The 24,559-nt window shown below is 43.6% G+C and overlaps 1 protein-coding gene across 1 annotated transcript in view; it reads left to right on the top strand.

Annotated features, from left to right (window-relative positions):
* The window catches only part of GPATCH11 (G-patch domain containing 11), a 163,752-nt gene that overhangs the window by 16,037 nt on the left and 123,156 nt on the right, over positions 1–24,559 (top strand). Inside the window, exon 3 of the mRNA XM_077486444.1 lies at positions 22,711–22,752. Coding sequence (XP_077342570.1) covers positions 22,711–22,752 — 42 coding nt within the window. The remainder of the gene's footprint in view (positions 1–22,710; positions 22,753–24,559) is intronic.

The raw sequence follows: 24,559 nt of genomic DNA, 5'->3' as shown, positions 1-24,559 counted from the left end.
AATATCACAGTCCCGCTATAAGTCGCTGATCATCATCACATTACTACTAAAAAAAAATAACTAAAAATCCTAGAATATATACACCCTCATTTTCAGACACTGTAACTTATTTTGCGCAAACCAATTAATATATGCTTATTTGTTGTGTGTGTTTTTTTTTTTTTTTTTTTTTTTTACCAAAAATATGTACAGTGAGGGGGAAAAAAAAAGTATTTGTTCCCCTGCTGGTTTTGTACATTTGCTTACTGACAAATGATCCGTCTATAATTTCAATGATAGGTTTATTTTAACAGTGAGAGACAGAATAACGTAAAAAATATCCAGAAAAACGCATTTCAAAAAAGTTCTAAATTGATTTGCATTTTAATGAGTGAAATAATAATTTGATCCCCTATCAATCAGCAAGATTTCTGGCTCCCAGGTGTCTTCTATACAGGTAATGAGCTGAGATTAGGAGATCTCCCTTAAAGGGTAGTGCTCCTAATCTCAGTTTGTTACCTGTATAGAAGATATATTGTCCACAGAAGCAATCAATCAAGCAGAGTCCAATCTCTCCACCATGGACAAGACCAAAGAGCTGTCCAAGGATGTCAGGGACAAGATTGTAGACCTACACAAGGCAGGAATAGGCTACAAGACCATCGCCAAGCAGCTTGGTGAGAGGGTGTCAACAGTTGTGATTATTAGCAAATTGCAGAAACACAAAATGCTCGGTCTGGGGCTCCATGCAAGATCTCACCTCATGGCGTTTCAGTGATCATGAGAACAGTGAGGAATCAGCCCAGAACTACACAGAAGAATGTTGTCAATGATCTCAAGGCAGCTGAGACCATAATCCCCAAGAAAACAATTGGTAACGCACTACGCCAGGAAGAAAGAGGTTTGCTAATGAACATCTGAATGATTCAGAAGAGAACTGGATGAAAGTGTTGTGGTCAGGGGAGACCAAAATGGACCTCTTTGACATCAACCCAACGTATTTGGAGGAGGAATGCTGCCTATGACCCCAAGAACACCATCCCCACTGTCAAACATGGAGGGGGAAACATTATGCTTTGGGGGTGTTTTTCTGCTAAGGGGACAGGACAACTTTACAGTATCAAAGGGATGATGGACAGGGCCATGTACCGTCAAATCTTGGGCGAGAACCTCCTCCCCTCAGCCAGGGCATTGAAGATGGGTCGTGGATAGGTATTCCAACATGACAATAACCCAAAACACATAGCCAAGGCATCAAAGGAGTGGCTCAAGAAGAAGAGCATTAAGGTCCTGGAGTGGTCTAGCCAGTCTCCAGACCTTTAATCCCATAGAAAATATGTGGAGGGAGCTGAAGGTTCGAGTTACTAAACCTTCAGCAAGCCTTGAAAATCCTAATCACTTGGAGATGATCTGCAAAGAGTAGTGGGACAAAATCCCTCCTGAGCTATGTGCAAACCTGGTGGTCAACTAAAAGAAACGTCTGACCTCTGTGATTGGCAACAAGAGTTTTTCCACCAAGTACAAAGTCGTTTTGTGAAGGGGTCAAATACTTATTTCACTTATTAAGGGCCAAGCCTATTTCTAACACATTTTGCTTACAAGTTAAAATAGTGTTTTTTGCTAGAAAATTACTTGGAACCCCCAAACATATATTTTAAGCAAAGACTGGAGCATAAAATGACTGCCGTTGCAATATTTTATGTTTCGTAGTTTCCATAGTTGGTAAGGTTGAATAAAGACTCCAGTCCATCCAGTTCAACCTGAGTGTATGTCACACGGTATTTGCGCAGTGGTCTTTCAAACCCAATTTTTGGGGAAAAAGTACACTTCACTGAATATAAAAATACGAAACGGTAAAATTGGGCCAATTTTTTTTTTGTATATTGTGAAAGATGTTACACTGAGTAAATAGATACCTAACATGTTGCGGTTTAAATTTGCACACACTCGTGTAGTGGCAACAAAGCACAATACTTAAAAATCTCCATAGACGACGCTTTAGATGCGGCCTCGTTAGTGCCTTGTCAGTGTCCGGATCAGAGCAGCGATCTCCCGATGTGTCATGGTGCTGGATTTGAATTTCCAGGCTGCAGTAACAATGTCCCGCCTTCTGTGATGCATCACACTGATTACATTTCCCCGCATTGGATCAGAGTGCCGCCTATCACAGAGGGCGGGACATTATTACTGTGGCCGCCCGGACAATCCAGCTCCGTAACCCAGGGAGATCGCCACTCTGTGTGAGGAGGAGGGAGGGGAGGTCTAGCGCACACCAGAATGAGCCTGCAATGGGCGGCACCCCCCCTCCCCTTTTTCGGCTTCATTATTGGCACCTTTTCTTTCGGATAATGGCCAAAACAGGTTTTGGGCAATAATTTTCAGCAAACAAAATTTTAGTGCACCACTAAAAGTAACGTATTGCCATTTTTTGCAAAAAATGACTTCGTCATGAAGAGGGGTAAATCTTCCGGGCGGTCAAGTGGTTAAGCTTTGACAATATGGTCCCGTTCACACCACATTGGGTGCAGTGCTTTTTTTTGCATCAAAGCATAGAAAGTAGGTTATTTGGATTCCAATGGCATAGTTCACCACAGCAGCGCAGTACATTCCACTCCTTTTCAGTTCTAGAAATAAAATGTACAACATGCTGCCTTTTTTTATTTTATTTATTTTTTTTTCCGTAGATTGGTTCGTATATAGCAGTGAGAACTGCCAATTTGGACAGGAATCGGATCACATGGGTGTGAACACCCATCTGATCCGATTCTGGTGCGGACCAAAAAAGGTATTGCACGACATTATTTGGCTGAATTCGCATCGCACAGACATTGCATGTGATTTGCACAGCAGTGCAAGAGAGTAATTGGACTTTACTTCTGTATGTTCATTTGCCTTAAAGTGATTGTAAAGGCAGAAGGTTTTCTTTTATCTTAATGCATTCCCACACCCCCTAATGCTTACAGGAATCAGGATCCCCCTCTCTGTCCACGAGTGCCTTGCCCATCCGGAACTCTCCCTCCTGATTGGCTAAGACACAGCAGCACCATTGGCTCCATTTGCTGTTAATCAAAGTCAGCCAATCAGGAGAGAGAGGGTGCAGGGCCGAACAGGGGCTCAGTGTCTAAATGGACACAGGGAGCTGTGACTCGCCTCGGGTTTCCCCATAGCAAGTTGCTTGCTTTGGGGGCACTCGGCAGGAGGGAGTGGCCAGGAGAGCCGAAGAGGGACCCGAATAGAGGAGGATCAGGGCTGTCCTGTGCAAAACTGCATAAGGTTGGTAAATATAACATGTTTGTTATTTTTATGGGGCTAAAAACTGAGACTTTACAATTACTTTTAACTGCTTGTATGTGTATGTATCTTTACAATTAAAAAAAGACCCTCTATGCGATAATACAGAGGCAATCACATCAGGGGTCTGTTATTTTACAGAAGTCTTCTCTGCTTGCAGCCAGTGAAGATAGGGAGATAAAGGCCTCAGCTTGCAGCTAATACAGCTCAGAACCTAGAAAATTGCTGAGCTGAGAAATTCTATGAATTAGTTCACTTGTCTCCCCTGGCTTTTTCTAAATCCCCATGCAATGGCCTTCGGTTTGAGTAAGATGAGCCCAGGGAGCACTAGGGGTTTGTCCCGAAAAAAACATAAAAAATTTAATCGACTTACCTCCATACTGAAGCATCAGTCTAACGCTGTAGCTATGCCTGCTAGGTCATTGCTTTCTCGGGCTTAGAGCTAACTGCTGATCACTCAGTTTTTGGTAAGCTCTCAGAGACTGGTGACTGTCAGTCACCGATCTCTGCTCTTCCCCTCCAGCGCCTGAGGGGGCAGGCACAGCTGGCTTTGGCTCTCAGCCGCATGCTGAGTCCTGGAACCAGCTGGGCTGGTTCTCAGGGCTCTAGGTGGATCCTGAAAATTTGGTCAGGTTCCTTCCAGAACACTTTTGATGATTTTAAAATTAAAAACAATCATTTCTTTCATTCATTGATGGACGCAGCACTTTAATCTTGACCTTAGGTTATATCGCCACCTTTAGGAGAGGACTAGGCAGAACACATTAAAAAAAAAACCAAGCACAGTACTGCCCAGGGGGCGGTCCTACTGGCTATAAACCCTCACTCTGCTCCCAGCAGCTCCGTTTTTTTTTCTACCTAGTCTAGGAGAAGGACCTGGCTCCCTGTTTCTTTTTTGCTGTTTTTGGTTCCTGTGATCTACAATCAACAGCGGGGCTGGGTGACAGGCTGGATAATATAGATCCTGGTAGTCTCCCCAGCCTGGCCATCAAGCGCGTGCTGACCTTGGCTACATGCTGGGTCGGTCACGACAGGCCCCGTACTGGTCCAGGGGCGGCCGGTGAGCTATATGCTCCGGGGCACACATATATGACCGGGCTACTGCTGTCCGAGTCAGTGTGCCGTGGCCGACAGCCACCCCGTACTGCTCGGGTGATGGGTCTGTCCGTGGAGTGCGTCCAGCAGTCCCTGCAGGAGGGGTAAGTATGGTTCCACCTGTTTAGGCAGGATGGAGCAGCTGGGCATTCCCTGGGAGGTTGAATAGGTAGTCTCTCTCTCTCTCTCCCTTTCTTCTCTCCTTGCCTCTTTCTCTCCTCCCCATTCTAAGGGAGAGCTGTGTGGCTGGGCATAGGGGGTGCAGAGCACGTACCTGGCCCGGGGGTGCTCCGGGTGGCCTCTGGGTCCTGGCAGGGGGTTGTGCTGTGTGTTCGTTTTGTTCTGCTCCTTTATCCCATCGTTTTAACTGCGGTGGTTCTGATTGTTTATCCATTTGTTTTAACATTGTTCGGTCCCCTCAGTTATCACCTTTGTTTGCCACCATGCAGGGCGAACGTTTGGCGTGGGAACCGCGGCCATTTTCCTGTAGCCGCGGCCATGCTCTTGTGGTCACGAGGGACGTTGGCTGTTTAAGCCAGGAACAGCGCAAAATGGACACAGAACAGACTGGCATAGCAGCACAGCACAATGCCTGGGTCAGGGTGGTGAGTCCTGCGGGGGGCCCCCTCAGTCTGTGGCAGCTAGGAGGATAGGCATTTTTTGTTTCTTACCTTAGGTCCTGGGTGACAGGCGAGAGTGGGTCAGACATGGTGCTTCTTCCCCCATGCACCCCTATGATAGCAACTGGTTCCACTGCATCTGCGGTACCCATAGTGGTGGTCCTGGAATCATTTGTTGCCAGGGTGGAAGCAGCGTGTGGGTGCAAGGTGGGTAAACGCCCCCCCCCCCCTTGTTCTGACACTTCAGTGGTTAAGGACAGTGACCCACTGGCAGGTGAGGAGGAAGCATCCTTGTCCATCTAGAGCAGGGGTCATCAACCCCAGGTCCGCGGCCCACTACCGGGCCGTAGCATCTTTGCAGCCGGGCCGCGGCAGGCGGGCGGGCGAATGAGAGAAGCGGGCTGGTGAGCAGAGATGACATCTCTCTCCGCCCGCCTAGCATCCCCGCTCTTCCGCCCTCACAGCGTGCGGAATGTCGGCGGTGCGGCGGGGAGCAGAGAGATGACATCATCTCTCCCTGCCCGCCTAGCATCACCACTCTTCGGCCCTCACAGCATACAGAATGTCGGAGGTGCGGCGGGGAGCAGAGAGATTACATTATCTCTCACTGCCCACCCTGCATCTCTGCTCTCCTGCCCTCATTTATGAAAGACCACTGAACCAGTGTCACCAACGCAGTGACAATCCTCATCTGGTGGCACTGGCAGGTGATGTGGCAAGTGGCATTCCTCAACTGGTGACAGGCAGCCTGACAAGTGGCATTTCTCATCTGGTGGCAGGCGACATGGAAAGTGACACACTCAGGGCTCCCACTGATTCTGCATTATGGTGAGTTGAACTATTTCATTCATATTACAGTGTAATATAAGAAATAATGTGCTTCAATCATTCTGACACCATACCAACCATGGTGCCATGATGATGGAAGTACCAACACCAGCTATTGTCCGAAAAATTGCCAGCAAAGTTCGCTTACCCCCCCCACGTGTGTGCGTACATCACCCACAGTCCCTCGCTGGGCCTTGGCACAATTTTCTTCCACGCAGCCGGTCCCCAGTGCCAAAAAGGTTGTGGACCACTGATCTAGAGGATACGGCTAGGGGATCTGCAGATGTGTTGGTCTCTTTTTGGGTTCCACAAGCCCACTAAGGTGTTTCCCTACCTAACTTATTTAGATAAGTTTGACAAGGAGTGGGAATGCCTGCAGCGTGCCTTTTCAGGGCACTTCTTCCCCAGACACCCCTATGATAGCAACCGGGTTTCCCTGCACCTGCAATGCCATGGACGCTCTGTCGGTGGTCCTGGAATCATTTGTTGCCAGGGTGGAAGTGAAGGGAAAGGCAGTGAGTTACGCCTTTTGAGGAGGGATTCCTGAAAAAATTTACCTCTCCTCTGCCCCCCCCCCCGTATCTATGTCAAATAAGGTGACCATGAGTCTGGTGAAAGGATTCCCCTCTTTCAAGAACCTTGTCGACAGGAAGGCCGAGTCTGTGTGGAACTGGCAGACCAGTTGGTGCACGGCCTTAAGTATATCTGTGATGCAGCCCGGGATACAATCCCTTTGCTTTCTAGAGCCTCGGTATCAGCAGTAGGGCTGCAACTAATAATTATTTTCATAATCAATTAATCGGCCGATTATGCTGTCGGCTTCAGTGATTACCACTATGCTAAGGGCGTGAAAGCCTTCTTTCTGGAAGATTTATCATCATACCTGGAAGGCCTACATGTCCCGGTATGAGGAGATGGAGTGGCATCCGTGTTCTTATTTGGTTTCCTAGATCCTGCTGTTTTCTGCAGCAAGGAATGAATCAGAAGCTTACATTAAGTACCATTAAGGGGCAGATATCAGCTTTGGCAGGTCTTTTTTTATTTTATTTATTTTTATTTTATTTTCAGCGGCCATTGCCGCTACTCTCATTGGTGCGTATGTTTGTTCAGGGGGTTTGGCATGTGGCCCCTCTGGTACACTCGCTGCTGCCCCCGTGGAATCTGAATCTGGTGCTTTCGGTGCTTCAGAAACCACCATTTGAAAACATTACAGATATATCCCTTTTATTGACCCTCTCTCAGAAAGTAGTCTTTCTAGTGGCTATTGCATCTGAAGGCAGGTTTCTGAGTTGGCAGCCTTGTCATGAAGTCTCTTTACATGAGGATAAGGCAGTGCTGCGTCCTTAGCTCTCTTTTCTTCCAAAGGTTGTTTCGACCTTCCATTTAAATAAGGACATTGTGCTTACGTTCTTATGCCCTTGAGGAGGTCGCTTTACATTCTTTGAATGTGGTCTGGGCCCTGCGGGTGTATCTGTCTGCTGCGGCTCCTTTTTGGAGGTCAGACCATCTGTGTGTCTTGAGAGGGACTGGTGGTCTTTGGACACCGTTTCTCGGTGGATCAGACAGATTGTGGTGCAGGCTTTTGCCATAAGGGGGCGGGCAACTCCCTTTCCTGTCACGGTGCTTTCTACTAGGGCAATTGGTGCTTCCTGGGCCTTCTGGCATCAAATGTCTGTTTCTCTGGGTTTAAGACGGCTACCTGGTCATCCGTACACGATTTCACCAAATTTTACCAGGTCGATGTGGACACATCTTCGGATGCATGCTTTGGCCACAAGGTTTTGTAGGCGGCCATCTGAAGTTGTGACTCCTCTGATGGGGAGTTCTTTTGGTGGTGGGTGGAGTTTGTTTTCTCTGTGTTCCCACCCCTTGTTTTGACACTGCTTGGGGACATCCATAAGGTCAAAATTAAAGTGCTTTGTCCGTCAATGAACGAAAGAGGAAAATAAAATTTTTGTACTCACCGTAAATTACTTTTCTCCGATGTTCATTGTCAGACACAGCACCCACCCCTCCTATGTTTGCACTTTTTGATGAACTGAGCTGCTGGGAGCAGAGTGAGGGGTTATAGACAGTAGAACCGCACCCTGCATTTTTGGAAAGGGTCAGGATTTTTTTCCCCTGTGTTTTGTATGTAGTAGGTCTCAATGGACCCGCATCCAAACTGCAATTACTTCGATTTTACCGCGATTTGCGTTTTTTTTTTTACTGTTTATAACTGGCTGCTAAGGATGGATCTGGGAAGCTGGCTGTCGTGTACTTAACCAAAGAGTCATCTGCTGTTAGTGGGCTTCCCTGCTTTATGTAAAAAAAATTGCCGTAAAAGAAAAAAAGCATGGGGGAAAAAAAGCGGCATGGGATCCCCCCCAGGTCCATACCAGGCCCTTGGGTCTAGTATGGATTTAGAGGGGGACCCCCCCCCACGCCAATAAGGTCCCCCTCAGAATCCATACCAGATTCTTATCCAAGCATGCAGCCTGACAGGTTAGGAAAGGGAGGGGACAAGTGAGCGACCCATTTCCCCCCCCCCCCCCCCCCCTCCCGAACCATACCAGGCCTCATGCCCTCAATGTGGGGGGTGGGTGCTTTAACAAGGGGGCCCCCAGATACCGGCCTCCCCCTATGAATGAGTTTGGGGTACATTTTACCCATTCACCACAAAAAGAAGTGTAGTTTTGATCCAGGGAAAATCCGATTGCCTCTTGGCGGATGAGGAAAGAATTTTTTTTCCCCTGCTTTAGCAAAATGGAGCATGCTCTACTGGGGTTTTTTGCCTTCCTCTGAATCGACTGTGGGTATAAAATTGGGTATATTGGATTGTAAGATATTTTTTATTTATTGTTTTTAAGGTTGGACTGGATGGACTTGTGCCCTTTTTTCAACCTGACCAACTATGTAGAGTGAAAAAAATTGAGTAAACAGTTTTTGACAAGTCTTTTATTAAAAATTAAATATATTCGTCGTCATCCATTCATTCATCTTCATCATCCAAGGGGGCGGGATGCAGCATTGGAAGAGCGGAAGGAGAAGCCCAGAGGGAGAAGAAATTTTTAATAAAAGACTTGTCAAAAACTGTCTACTGTATTTTTTTTTCACACTACACTACTTTTTTTGGTGAATGGCTACCCATTCACATAGGGGGTAGGCCGAGATCTGTGGGCCCTCTTGTTAAAGGGAGCTTTCAGATTCCGATACGTCCCCCCGCCCGGAGACCCCAACAACCACCGGGCAAGGGTTGTCAGGAAGAGGCCCTTGTCCCCTGGGGGGAGGGATTAAACGAATGAATGGATTCGATCTTTATGTATGTATATATATATATATATATATATATGTATATGTATGTTTTTTATATTACAATATTTCTTGAATATGATATTAAGACCATTGGGTTTTTCAATGAATATAATATATATAATAATTTTTTTATATTGTATGCGTTTTAATGCTTTAACACATTGTTCTTGCCCACTCCTCAGGAATGTCAATGCGTAGAGACTGAACAACCCCCATCTTTGCGTGGGAGGCAAGCTAAGTCTCATTAGAAGAGTTTGTAGGACAATAAGGTTTAGAGGAACTTTAAACCAGCCCTTTTAAAGATAAAATGGGGGTCAGATTTTAGGAGTAAAAGCTATAAACAGAAACACAGTTGGGCAGACTGATTCAGGCAGGCATTGAAGGAAGCTGCCGCAGCTTCACACACACTGACACACATCTGATTCAATCTTCAACTTAAGAAATAATTACATTATTTGATGTTATTTTTACAATTTGATATTGTTCTTGTAATATTTTGCAATTTTATTAAATACATTTCTTAGTTTTTTTACATGAGAACTGAACGGATTTTCTTGGAACTTTCCTCATCAATATAATTTATAGAATATCCACGCTATTTTTATTTTTTAAAGCCAGCAAGTTCGTTTTGACAGCTGATTACTCATTGGTTGTTAAGGATGCAGCGCCTGCCTCCCCGGCCCCCTCCTTAGCAACCGGCTATACACAGTGTAAAAAAGGAAAAGCAAGCACCGCAAAAAGCACTGCTGAAACCGTCAAAAGCAACATGCATAGATGTGAATCGAGCCTGAAAGTTCTGGAGCCCTCCTCTTCATCTTGCATGCCCATATATAACTTTGAAGATGTGGACTCCGATGCCCCTTCTTTTTTTTTTTTTTTGGAAACCCAAACTCTGAGCTGACAGGCAGCATGTGGCAACTTCTATACATATTTTTGACTATAGAGAAGACTATTAAAATGTAATATTTGTTTTTTGTTTTGCACGTATTAACCAGCTTTAATACCTGCCTAGGCTACTGTCAGAATTTATGGCTAAACAATATGTATTCAATTGTCTGGCACGTGGAAGCTAAAAACTTCTCTAGGAGCCTGAAATACTGTAATACATGCCTAAGCTGGCCTTTTGCTTACCATACAGTTGCCACTTTGCGGCCTGAGCCCAATGCATCTTTGCTCATAAACTGGTGTTTTTGTGACTTTGTATCTGAGAAAGTAAAACAAAGTACTAAATTTTCCCTCTTATTTATTGTAACATTTTTATTGAATCTGTAAAGGTTTTTTTTTTATTTTTTGTAGAACTTCTAACCTACCAATTTGTCACAGATTTGTCTCTTTTCTGCCTTTTAGAGTTGTAAATGCAACATTTTTTCTATAAAATTCCTCTCTGCAGAAGTTCTTAGATGTTCTTTGGGGCTTTCAATGCATTCGTAGCAGCCGTTACTGTTGTTAAGGTTAAGCTTAGTAAGTGTTATTTATGTTGCAGAGGTCGGCTGTTGATCTTTGTGGCAGGCCCACAGTGCATTATTGTTGTTATTTATTGCTAAATGGGCACATATATATATATATATATTTTTTTTTTTTTTTTATCACAAAGCACATTCGTGCCCATTTTTTATTGAGCCAGTCAGATAAAAATTCTCCATATTAAAGGACAAAGTAAAATACATTTCTCAAGCAGGCAAATAATAAAAAATTCTCCCTAATTAGTATGGAAAGGTGCTGTGACGCTGTCCACCTAATAAAATGTAAATTAAGAATGATAGCAGTGAAAGTATTTCACAAATAAGATATAACGTTAAAAGGATGTACAGACTTGTTCTGCAAACATCAGAGCTCATAAATCTGGATTTTCAGAAACCAGGAAAGGTAAATTCTGTACAGACCCTAGTGTGCAGTCTAGGTTTATATTGTCTCATTATTAATTCAGGCCTCTATATTCTGTAGAAATATGTCCTGTGACGTAGACAGATGGTTAATCCCTGGTCCCAGGCGACTTAAAACTTTGAAAACCGATGTAGAAGAAAAAGTACATGCTGCAGTAAGTTTGTGAAAAATCTGCTTTTTGTGCCGGCCTGTACAAATTCTTCAAAATAATAAGCATTACATATTTGGATCCCAGCAGTTTTCAAGAGAGCAGTTATGTACAACGTTTTTTCTTGCAACATGACATTCTGTATCCATGCATTCTAACTACCCTGTTCTTCAAATTATGTATACTGTGCCTACTTCAGACACCAATGCCACAGTATATTTAATTATACATTACACGACACATCATATAGCACCTGCACCAAATGGAGACCACAGATGCATATCAAGGAAGTTTTTTTTATTATTGTGTTTCATTTCCCAGGGGACAAATACATGTACTGCTGTCTCTTAACCTGTAATACATGTAGTGCCATCTTTAAGGCTGCATTCACACCTGAGCGTAGCGTTTTCAAACGTTTTTTGGGGCGTTTTTTACCGCGATTTGCGGCGGTTTTTACCGCGATTCGCTGCGTTTTCTACCGCGATTTGCCGTGAATTTGTGCAGGGCAAAAGGTCACCAATGTTAAAAGAAGAAAAACGCCCAAATCAGCCCGATTCGCGCAACAAAAAAGGGTCCGGAACTTGTTCGAGCTTCAGGCGTAGGGCTTCAGGCGACTTGGAGTGGAGATGTGAACCAGCTCCATTGAGAATAATGGATTTTTTCCCCTCCAGCGTTTTGTAGCTTCAGGCGTCAAGCTACAAAATGCTCAGGTGTGAATGGGGTCTTAAACCTAGCTGTGTGGTCAGAGAGATGTGGGTGGTGGTCATGTTCTATCTGACTTCACAGCTAGCCTTGAACAGCACCTAGAATGGGACAAATGACTACGTGCACTTTGTCTACTGGGGAACAGAACACTTCAGTAAAAATCAGTGAGACTTCTTTTCGCTCTTGAATACAGATTTCGGATTGTGCTTTGAAGATCGATATCCAGCCTTTTGAGTCAAAACTAACTTAGCTGAACTGTGCCCAACTCTAATACTTAATCACTTCACCCCCGGAAGATTTTACCCCCCCCCCCCCTTCCTGACCAGAGCACTTTTTATAATTTGGCACTTCATCGCATTCTGTACCCAAACGAAATTTGTGTCTTTTTTTTTTTTTTGGCCCCCTCAAATAGAGCTTTATTTTGGTCGTGTTTGATCACCTCTGAGGTTTATTTTTTGCGCTACAAACAAAAAATTTTACAATTTTGTAAAAAGGACAATATTTTTTACCTGTTGACCCTTATACAGCAATCAGTGCTATAAAAATGCACTGATTACTGTGTAAATGTCACTGGTAGTGAAGGGGTTAACACTAGGGGGCGCTCAAGGCATCAATTGTGCATTCCCTCAGCGTGTTCTAACTGTATGGGGATTGAACTGACTAGGAGAGGAGACATATTGTTGTTCCTACTTCGTAGGAACAAACAATATGTCTCCACTCCCCTGACAACACAGGGATTTATGTGTTTACACGCACAAATCCCCATGCTGGCGCTCATGCACGCCAACATGCCTGCTGGCCACGCACATCGGGTCCCCTGCCGTGCAGCGGGCACGCGCCCTCTGGTGGCTGCTAAAGGGAAGGACGTACCCATATGGGATTTCACCCAGGGGAGCCACTTTGCAGCAGTAAATCTGCGTGAGTCTGCCAGGAACCTGTTAAAGTAGATCTATAGGCAAACGTTTTTTTTTCATTTTGGATAGAGTAAGGGAGGGTTATTTTTGCCATCTCTGCCCCGTTGGGGAGATTTACCTTCAGTTCCTGCCATATAGCCAAAACGGGAAGTAAGAGAAAATCCCCTGAAAATTAAGCAAATCTCTTGGGGTCCCCCAGGCCACCAGAATTGGTGTCCCCATTGGAAGATTTCCCCTCTTTTCTGGGGACAACCCAAAATATGTGTTTTTTTTTTTTTTTTTTTTTTCTTTTACTTTCACTTTTAGTGATGGTAAACAGGACAAATTGAGAGGGATAATCTCCCTAACGAAGGTACAGACAGCAATAAAAACTGACATAAAAACTTCTCCCTCTCCAATCTATCCAAAACTAAAGTTTTGCCTTTAGTTATACATTTAATTCTCAGTCTGCACCAATCATTTAGATTTTCAATGCCCGTTTTCTGATTTGTGTTCAGTAACTGTGACTACCTCAATAAGGGTGTTAAAGCCAGGATGTTCATACAACAGACCTTAACAACATGTGCGTATTTCTTGATCTCCATGGTAAATGTGCATCAGGGATTTACCCAGTTACACCTTTACACTGAAGAGAAGTTTTGGTTATACAAGGGTTCTTCAAAAAGTTTCCACACTTTAATGCTATTTACTATAAAAAAAAGTGCGGAAAACCTTTTTGAAGACCCCACTTGTACATACTAGAATTCACCTCTCGTAGAGAGACCAAGTTACCAGTTTAAATTTAAACTTTTTATTCCTCAAATATAATAATCTAATGGTACAGTCATAATCTGCTCCATCGGCTGTCCCTTCGTTCTCCCCCTCCCAAAAAAAATAAAAAATCTGCCTTCCCCCTATGAAACAGTGCTGTTACTGATATGCAAATATCATCTTTTTGCTAAGTCAACAACTAAGCCCTCGTTTCCATCCTAAGTTATTTTTCCAGCCGCTGATGCATGCAGAGAGGCAGTGGCAACGGTCGACTGTAGTCGATGTAGACGGAAAAAAGGTGAAGTTGGTGGTACCTGGTTGGGGAACAACTGAGTCTCTGGAGACAGACTAAGCAGAGTTTTTTTTCTTACTGGTTGTACATCATTCGTATATGTTGAATAATTCTTATTTATCTGTAAAAGTGAAGTGTTGCTTTCTTGATAATGCAGTTTGGTAATCTATGCTGTCCATCCTATTTTTTAGTTTTTTTCTTTTCAAATTATTTTTTATTATTGCTTAGTCACATAAGAATCCAGAAAAGTTTGCCCTACATTCATATAAAAGCCATCAATCTAATATTTAGAATAAAGAAGTACAGATTGTAAATCCGACAATTGTGTTAGTAATAATATACCAGCAGAATCATAATGTCAAAGCATTTGTTAGAAGTAACATTATAAAAGTACAGTAAAACCTTGGATTATGTGCATAATTCGTCCCAGAAACATGCTTGTAATCCAAAGCACTTGTATAGCAGAGCAAATTTCCTCCTAAGAAATAATGGAAACTTGAATGATTCGTTCCACAACCATTTATTCATAGGTCCTTCAGTTCATAGTCTATATAAAAAGATTATAGCAATGTGATTGTGTAATCCTAAAATGCCCATCCACAAGGGGAATAGAAGCGAAATCCAGCAGGAGCTACAGAGTATAAAAGAGAAGAGAGGCACCTCTAAGTGTAGCAATATGTTGCTAAATGTTGTACCTTCATTAATCACTTCAACCCCGGAAGATTTTACCCCCTTAGAGACCAAAGAATTTTTTTGCGATTCGGAACTGCGTCGCTATAACTGACAATTACGCGGTCGTTTAATCTTGTACCCAAAGTTCTAGCGTCTACAAAATAGGGGATAGATTTATAGCATTTTTATTATTATTTTTTTTTTTTTTTTTAGTAATGGTGGTGATCTGCGATTTTTATCGGGACTGCAACATTGCAGCGGACAGATCGGACACTGTTTACTGTGTAAATGTCACTGGCAGGGAAGGGGTTAAACACTAGGACGATCAAGGGCTTACATGTACTTCCTTTTAGTGTGTTCTAACTGTAGAGGGGTTTGTCAACCTAGGACATGACACAGATCACTGCTCCAGATGACAGGGAGCAGCAGATCCAAAAACAGCTTCACAACAGAAAAACAATTGACATAATTACATTCAGCTGGAGAGGTAACCAGTTTGTTATTCATTTCAAGTCTCTGAGACAAGGGACACCTGTGTCCAAATTGACCATTTAGCGGAGAAGTTGCAAGACTCCGGTTGGTATATGCAAAGTGTCTTTCAGGCCCGGTTCACACTGCACTAACATGGAAGTTGGACGACTTCCGAACCAACTTTTGCCCTACGACTTTATGTACAATCTACATGCAACTTCAATGAATGGGATCTGACTTTGATTCAACCATACCAGGCCCTTTGAGTCTGTTACGAATCTAGAGGGGGGGGACCCCTTGCCAAAAAAAAGTATGGATGTCGTCCCCTCCCCCCCCCATAATTTATACCAGACCCTTATCCAAGCATGCAGCCCGACAGGCCAGGAAATGAGGGGGGTTGAGCGAGCCGCCCCCCTCCTGGACCATACCTGGCCATATGCCCCGGGTGGGTGGGTTTGTGCTTTGATGAGGACAAGGGCCTCTTCCTAACAACCCTGGGTGGTGGTTGGGGGGGGGCGAGTCTGTGGGCCCCCAGACCCCCCCCCCCCCCCCAATGTGAATGAATATGATTAAATGTGCCGTAATCAGTATATGGAAAACATTTTTGCTATAATGCCTCGTACACAAAATCCGACGACAGATCGTCCGACTTTTTTCTCTTGCTAGTCGCAAGTAGAAATTGAAGAGGTTGCTAAAGTCACAATTCTCATACAACAGAAATAAAAATGTGGAAGTGATGTCATGTGTTGTATTTTTATATTGTATTTTCGGATGACAGCCGTACTGACTAAACGAAAATTGTACGATCTGGTATCCTACGAGGAAAATTTTTGTGTTTGTTCGATTGGATAATATCGCGATTGGCTATCCAAAGCTGTGTACTAATGATCAGATTATCGTACAATCGCTTAGAAAGCAGTATTTTTCATACGATTTTTGGATCGTGTGTATGGGCCTCAAGTTGCCCTGTGGAGTTGTCTATGGTTAGAATTAGTAAGGCTCCTGTTTTAGTTTTCAACAGTTCAGGGCAATCAAAACATCAAAAATAATAGCTTGAAGAGGAAGTAAACCCTGGTCGGTTTTACTTCCTCTATTTCCCTGCAAAGGTAAACCATAATAGGAGGAAAAACTATGCATTTGTTTTTCTTATTCTTGCTGCAGGATGTGCTACAAAAAAATGATGCCGTTTACATTCCCAGCAAATGTCTGCTTATTAATCTTAAAAAACAAAACAAAAAAAGCGCACACACAAACCGTTGCTCCCCCGAAATACATAGAAGACCCTTGGTCTGTGTGCTGTGTTTTTCAAAAACAAGAAACTGTCATTGACAGCTGTCAGTCGTTTATCAGCAATTTTTTAACTTTTTATTTTTTTTTACCTTTTTGTAAATGTCAGTGCTGCTGCAGCACTTTCTGTGCCTCAGAGATGCACTCCCTAAAAGGCAGGATTGGCATTTTTTTTTAGCCATGTCCCGCCTGGCCTATAGCAAAATCATGGTCAGGGTGGTGCCTCTCCCATTCTAAATGGACGTCATATGACATCCTTCAGAACAAGCCGCTTGTGCACTGCATCTTGGATTACGGTAAAGAGCCTATGACGTAGGCTTTTTACCATGTGATCAGCTGTGTACAATCACAGCGTAACTAGGAAGTGCCAGTTGTTGGCATTCCTCTATTTACTCTGACAGAGCGTGAGTAGAGGAGAGCCAATAAGTGGCTCTCCTGATGGGGGATCTGCCTTGGTAATCAGTGCAGTGTTTATCAGTGCAGCCCCATCAGTGATGCTGATCAGTCCTTATCAATGAAGGCAATCAGTTCCCATCAGTGATGCCTGTCAGTGCCGCATATCAGTGCCTCCTCATCCGTGCCCGTTGGTGTAGCCTCATCAGTACACACCGGTGAAGGAGAAAACTTACAAACTTTTATAACAGAAAATAAGACCGACCCTTTATTTTTTATTTTTTTTATTTTCAGTCTGTTTTCATTTGTTTAGCAAAAAAATAAAACAAAACTGTAGTGATTTAATTATCACCAAAATAAAGCACTGTCTGTCTCATAAAAAACATTTTGTTTGGGTACAGCGTTGGATGACCACGCAATTGTTATTCAAAGTGCGATAGTGCTGAAAATTAGCCGGTTCAGGAAGGGGGTTAAAGTGCCCAGTATAGAAAGGGTTAAAGGAATTGGACATTTTTAATGGGATAGACAATTTAGAAAAGAGGGGTCAAAACAAGACCCCACATCCCCAATTTATATTAGAACAAAGAAAAGGGACTGGAGGTCATATACCACGGGACTTTAAAGGTGTCTATATCAATAAAAAAGGTCACAAAGTACGTAAAAGCTGTAAGAACAATCTAATGATTCACTGCAGATATATTTGTGCACAGTTACTACCACTTTCTCAGCATGTTTCGCTCGGCAGAGCTTCTTCAGGAGATAATGTATGTAGAGACTGTTGAACAAATGAATGAATATACATAAATACATATAAATCAGAAAGACACACTATATTGCATTAAGACATAAACAATCAAACAAAATCAATGAAGCAAATCTTATTTACCACTTTCAGACTGACCATTTTGCTGGCTTAAGACCAGGCCCCTTTTTGCGATTCGGCACTGTGTCGCTTTAACTGACAATTGCGCGGTCGTGTGACGGGGCGTGCAAACAAAATTGACATCCCCCCCCACAAATAGAGCTTTCTTTTGGTGGTATTTGATCACCCCTGCGTTTTTATTTTTTGCGCTATAAACAAACATAGAGCGACAATTTTGAAAAAAATGCATTATTTTTTACTTTTTGCTATAATAAATATCCCCCAAATATATATATATATATGTGTATGTATATATAATATATACTTTTTTTTCCTCAGTTTAGGCCGATGCGTATTCTTCTATATATTTTTGGTTAAAAAAATCACAATAAGCGTTTGATGGGTTTGCGCAAAATTGATAGCGCTTACAAAATGGGGGATAGTTTTATGGCATTTTTATGTAATAATTTTTTTTTTACTAGTAATGGCGGCGATCAGAGATTTTTATTGTGACTGTGACATTATAGCAGACACATCGGACATTTTTGACACATTTTTAGAACCATTGTCATTTATACAGCAATCACTGCTACACAAATGCACGGATTCCTGTGTAAATAACACTGGCAGTGAAGGGGTTAACCAGGGATTGGCAGTGTAGGGGTCAAGTATGTCCTAGGGGCGTGTTACTAACTGTGGGGGGTTGGGCTTTGTGTTAGTGAACACTGATCTTTGCTCCAATCACAGGGAGCAGAGATCAGTGTCACTTGTTGCTAGGCAGAACGGGGAGATGCTGTTTACATTGGCATCTCCCCGTTCAGCCTCCCCGTGTGACGATCGCGGGTATCCCCACGGTGATCGATTCCGAGGGCCCCATGACCGGACTCACGGGGGTCCCGACCGGCATGCGTGCGTGCCGCTGGCGGAGCGCATACGATGACAGGGCAGCAATTACAAATGGACGTACCTGTACGCCAGTTTGCCTGCCCGTGCCATTCTGCCGATGTACATCGTCGTGCGCCGGTCGGGAAGTGGTTAACCTCCCTGGCGGTATGCTTCGTTCTGGTTTTAGGTGCTGAAAGCGGTACAATTATTTTGCATGGAAATTTGGCATTTTATATTGTAGTCCTGTAATTCTTTGGAATAACTCTCTTAAATCTGTTCAAACCAGAGTCTAGCAGACATCCCGGGTATGATAAAATTTATAATATAATAATAAAAGTTATTCAATAATGTAATCAAATCCTAAAACATTGAAAAAGGGACACTTTCTGGTTGCTATGGACAATCTCCAAATTCCAGGCAGAAAAAAACAGTGTTTATAATATAAAAGTGCATGCAGGGCACTGCACAGGCCACTAGGGACAAAGGGGGTGTGTATTTTTTTTATACAGTACTGTAATCTGTAAGATTACAGTACTGTGTGTTTACTTTTTTGAATTTGGCGCCGATCTCCACTCCCGTGCGCCGTAACATCACAGGGAACGGAGCTCGGCGGCATTCGGCACTGTGTGAATCGAGAGGAGGACAGCTCGATCACACAGCGCGGAGGACATTGCTGGATCCAGGGGACAAGGTAAGTAACTTCTCCGTGTCCTCCCTGTATCCAGCGATGCAATCCCGAGTCTGGCTCGGGGCTACCGCTTATGATGGTAAAATCCCAACCCAGAGCCAGACTCTGAATCACCGCCAGGGAGGTTAAACAAATCAAGATTGTGCTTGATAGACATTAGAAGGAGGTATATTTTTCTTAATTAATTTACTTAATCCCTTTTCACAGATTGCTGTTCAAATTTGGCTAAGGATCAGTATGTGATCTCCTCAGCTTGGCTTTAATAACCACTTCAGCTGAAAGGATACTCCTTGGTCTTTATGCCATTTGGGTTTGTCTTCAGTCTGATTCATCTGGGGTGTGAGGATCCCTATTGGGATTGACGCACCATTTTTTTTTCTCATTAATTCTATTAATGATCTAACCCCTCAGAGGTAAACTATCTGGAACTTATTTACCTATATTAGTCCTATATAAAAAAACGTAAGGCCTATTTTAGATCCACATTTTTTATTCCGTGTTTTTCTCGATCGAATTGTTTATCTACTCTGCATTCCAAATAATGGGTATCAGCACAAGGATGGGCCTCTGTGCATGCACTAATATGTAGCTTTGTTTTTCTATCTTTGATAATTACTTTGCAGCTGTTTTTTTGGTAAGGTGTGTGTGTTTTTTTTTTTTTTTTTTTTTTTTTTCTTCTCATATCATGGAATTTTGATCAATATTTTTGTCTTGATTTGCTTTATTGATTTTGTTAGATTTTGTCTTATTGTAATATATTGTGTCTTTCTGATTTATATGCATTTATGTATATTCATTAATTTATTCTATAATTTTATATATAATCTTTTCATTGTTCAACAGTCTCCACATACATTATTTCCTGAAGAAGCTCTGCCGAGCAAAACATGTTGAGAAAGTCGTAGAAACTATGCACAAATATCTGCAGCGACTCATTAGATTGTTCTTACAGCTTTATTTTTATGTACTTTGTGACCTTTTTCTATATGTCTCTTTTTATACATTTTGTAATCTAAAATTAAAACTACATTTGTAATTTTTAATATACTATTTTGGTACTACTACTATTTTATTTGTATAGACCCCTTTAAAGCCCCGAGGTATGTGACCTCCAGTCCCTTTTCTTTGGACATTTTTAATGTTTCACTTTAAGACCCCTTTCACACCACACCGCCCATTGCGTTTTACCTCCGGATTTGCGGCGCATTTCAGCCGCTAGCGGTGCGCTTTTACCCCCCGCTAGCGGCCGAGAAAGGGTTAAAACCGCCGGCAATACGCCACAATAGCGGTGTTTTGCTGGCGGTATTACAGCGCTGCCCCATTGATTACAATGGGGAGCAGCGGTGGAGGAGCGGTAAACACACCGCTCCTTCACCGCTCTAAAGAAGCTCCTGGCAGGACTTTTCCCTGACGTTCTGTCAGCGCTCCGCGGGCTTTCACACTACACACAATGGTGCAGCTTCTTTAGGGTGGATTGCAGGTGCTATTTCTAACGCTATAGCGCCTGCAAAACGGACTGGTGCGAAAGGGGTCTTAAGGTTCTAAAAAAATCTGGGTTAACCAAAAAATTAGGGATGCACCGAATGGGTTTTTTGGTGCCGAAACCGATACCGAAAATGAAAAATACACTAGGCCGAAAACCGAAACAGCACCGATACCGAAAATGACTGTTTTTAAAAAATATTTTTATACAGGAGGTGGTCAGAGACTGGGGACATGGTACAGGAGGTGGTCAGAGACTGGGGACATGGTACAGGAGGTGGTCAGAGACTGGGGACATGGTACAGGAGGTGGTCAGAGACTGGGGACATGGTACAGGAGGTGGTCAGAGACTGGGGACATGGTACAGGAGGTGGTCAGAGACTGGGGACATGGTACAGGAGGTGGTCAGAGACTGGGGACATGGTACAGGAGGTGGTCAGAGACTGGGGACATGGTACAGGAGGTGGTCAGAGACTGGGGACATGGTACAGGAGGTGGTCAGAGACTGGGGACATGGTACAGGAGGTGGTCAGAGACTGGGGACATGGTACAGGAGGTGGTCAGAGACTGGGGACATGGTACAGGAGGTGGTCAGAGACTGGGGACATGGTACAGGAGGTGGTCAGAGACTGGGGACATGGTACAGGAGGTGGTCAGAGACTGGGGACATGGTACAGGAGGTGGTCAGAGACTGGGGACATGGTACAGGAGGTGGTCAGAGACTGGGGACACGGTACAGGAGGTGGTCAGAGACTGCATGCATGGTACAGGAGGTGGTCAGAGACTGCATGCATGGTACAGGAGGTGGTCAGAGACTGGGGACACGGTACAGGAGATGGTCAGAGACTGGCGACACGGTACAGGAGATGGTCAGAGACTGGCGACACGGTACAGGAGATGGTCAGAGACTGACGACACGGTACAGAAGATGGTCAGACTGGGGACATGGTACAGGAGGTGGTCAGAGACTGGCGACATGGTACAGGAGGTGGTCAGAGACTGGCGACATGGTACAGGAGGTGGTCAGAGACTGGCGACATGGTACAGGAGGTGGTCAGAGACTGGCGACATGGTACAGGAGGTGGTCAGAGACTGGGGACACGGTACAGGAGGTGGTCAGAGACTGCATGCATGGGTACAGGAGGTGGTCAGAGACTGGGGACACGGTACAGGAGATGGTCAGAGATGGGACACGGTACAGGAGATGGTCAGACTGGGGACACGGTATAGGAGATGGTCAGAGACAGAGGACGTGGTACAGGAGATGGTCAGGGACTGGGGACATGGTACAGAAGATGGTCAGACTGGGGACATGGTACAGGAGATGGTCAGAGACAGAGGACGTGGTACAGGAGGCATCCCCCATTGCAGGCCAGTGTCCCCCATTGCAGGCCAGTGTCCCCCATTGCAGGCCAGTGTGCCCCATTGCAGGCCAGTGTGCCCCATTGCAGGCCAGTGTGCCCCATTGCAGGCCAGTGTGCCCCATTGCAGCCAGTGTGTAATTTTTCAGCCAGCCTGTGCAGGGAAGAGAGCCGCCTCCGCCGCCTGTTTGATCACAGCGCCGGGAACATCACAGCTTTCATTTCAATAGCTGTGTGTTCCCGGCCGCGCGCCGTCACACACAGCCCCTCCCCCTTGTCCGGGCACTTTGATAGACAGATCATCCGTCCAATCCTGCGGATGATCTGTCTAAGTGCCCAGACAAGGGGGAGGGGCTGTGTGTGACGGCGCGCGGCCGGGAACACACAGCTATTGAAATGAAAGCTGTGATGTTCCCGGCGCTGTGATCAAACAGGCGGCGGAGGCGGCTCTCCTGCGCTATACACCCCCCATGATGGGTGTCACCAGGGACGGAGCCCCACCCAGGCCACGCCCCATTTTCGGCTCCATTATCGGCCGTTTTTCTCTTTCGGCAAATTGCCGAAAAGGGCATTTTCGGCCGATATGTTTCGGCGGCCGAAATTTCAGTGCATCACTCCAAAAAATGCTAAGGGTTTAATACTACTTTGAATAAAGGGTCAGCATATTTATTCAGAAACAACACAGTATCCCTGAGCTGCACAATAGCACATGATTAAGGTTGACTTTATTAATTTTGGTCATAACGATGAAAACTGATTTGCATGGTTTATGATGTAACAGTGTATTTATTTATTTTTTTCTTTTACAGGTCATGGTATTGTTGAACCCATTCCGCTGAATATAAAAACAGGTTTGTATCTTTTTAAGCTATCTGCTTCATTTTTACATTTATTTAAAGTGGTTGTAAATCTACCCCCTATGAAGTGACTGGCCTCAGGTGATGAACAAAAATGAAACAAATCCCAAAAAGTCTCACATGTGGTATCCCCATACAACTTACAAAAAGTGTCATTTTTCAAATACTTGTGACAAAAAATAAAATATTCAATGGGCTCAACATGCCTCTCAGCAAATTTCTTGGGGTGTCTGCTTTCCAAAAAGGTGTCATGGGGGGGGGGGGAGGCGGGGTTGTACTGTCCCGGCATTTTAGCACCTCAAGAATTCGCGATCGCCAATCAGAAAGTAAGAGCTTCCTAAATTCCAGTGTATATATACCATAGTTTGATTTGCGCGAGAGTTTTAAAACTTACAATCTATATACACTTATTGGGATTTTTTTTTTCTTTTTAACAAAAACACATGTAACTAAATGCATGTTGGCATAACTGTATGACAACACTTTAGGTTATTGGATATTTTATATAACCAAAACATTTTTCCCAACATTTTTGGTCGCTTTTTCATTAATATCGCAAAAAATTTAAATCCCAGTGGTGATCAAAAACAACCAAAAGAAAGCTCTATTTGTGGGGAAAAAAGGACATGAATTCAGTTTGGTTACAGTGTTGCATGACTGCACATTTACCAGTTAAAGTGGCACAGTGCCAAATGGCAAAAAATGCTTTGGTCAGATTAAATGGAAGAAAAATAAGACTTTCTTCCATTTTATTAACGGATGTTAACGGACTCAGATGATGCGCTAGCATCTGCTTGCCCAAAGAAATACATTGGTTTCCATTTTCATCTGTCAACAGATGGATGAAAAACGGATAAATATATTTAATATTCTGTAAATCTTTTAGTGATAATTAAAGTCCTATAGTGCTGGTGACCCAATACAACATTACTGAAGATGGATCAAAAATTTGCACAAAAATTTGCAAGTCCATAAAAATGTGATCCTGTATTGAACACTTTTCATGTCTCGCTCTAAAATGATAGTGATTGAAAGGGACCAACTCCCCATATTTGAAAAAAATGATGGTACCCCTGGATAAAATATCACTCCCCACCAACATTTAATGAATCCGTTCTTCTGCCATGTTAGCCGATTTACGTATTAGATACTCATATACTTAGTTATTTGAGTGTCTAATTGCTTAGGAGACAATATATTTGAATTCACAGATACTTGATTATCCATCCATACAGCTAGAATGTAACAGGTACAAAAAAAAACACTGCACTATCTCTAACAAACCAGCCGCTAACACACTAAAAAGTGGAAATTTCTAGTACGATCAATATATAAAGAAAGTGTTGCGCTAAGTAAAATAAATATGTGCAAAAAAGGAAGTTTCTATCCAAAAATATAAACTTGTACTTATTTATAAGGTTGCCCCAATACTCATTACATTAAATGTGTATATGTATAAATATTACACGTGAATAGAAATGCAAAAAAAAGGAAAATAAAAATTATTTATCAAAGTCCTCCAGTGAAGATTGGTGCAATATCTGCACAAGGAACCATCAACAGTCCCCCTCAGCGTGAAGAGTAGTGACAAATATCTTCCAGAGAATCCAAAAAGTGCACAGTACACCCTTATGTGAACACCGCCACCTGGAACAGATTTTAGGCTTACCGGACGCCTCTGACCCAAACGGACATACGCCCGAAAGGTCTAAACCAGGGGTCATCAACCCCCGGCCCACTACCGGGCCGTGGCCCTTCTGCAGGTGGACCGCGGGTGCGGGCGGCCGCAAGACACATGCTG

Source organism: Lithobates pipiens, unplaced genomic scaffold, assembly GCF_037356315.1.
Source record: "Lithobates pipiens isolate NorthernLeopardFrog02 unplaced genomic scaffold, aLitPip1_a1.2 Scaffold_18, whole genome shotgun sequence".
In the NCBI taxonomy this organism is placed as follows: Eukaryota; Metazoa; Chordata; class Amphibia; order Anura; family Ranidae; genus Lithobates; species Lithobates pipiens.
This window is presented reverse-complemented; position numbering and strand designations above follow the sequence as displayed.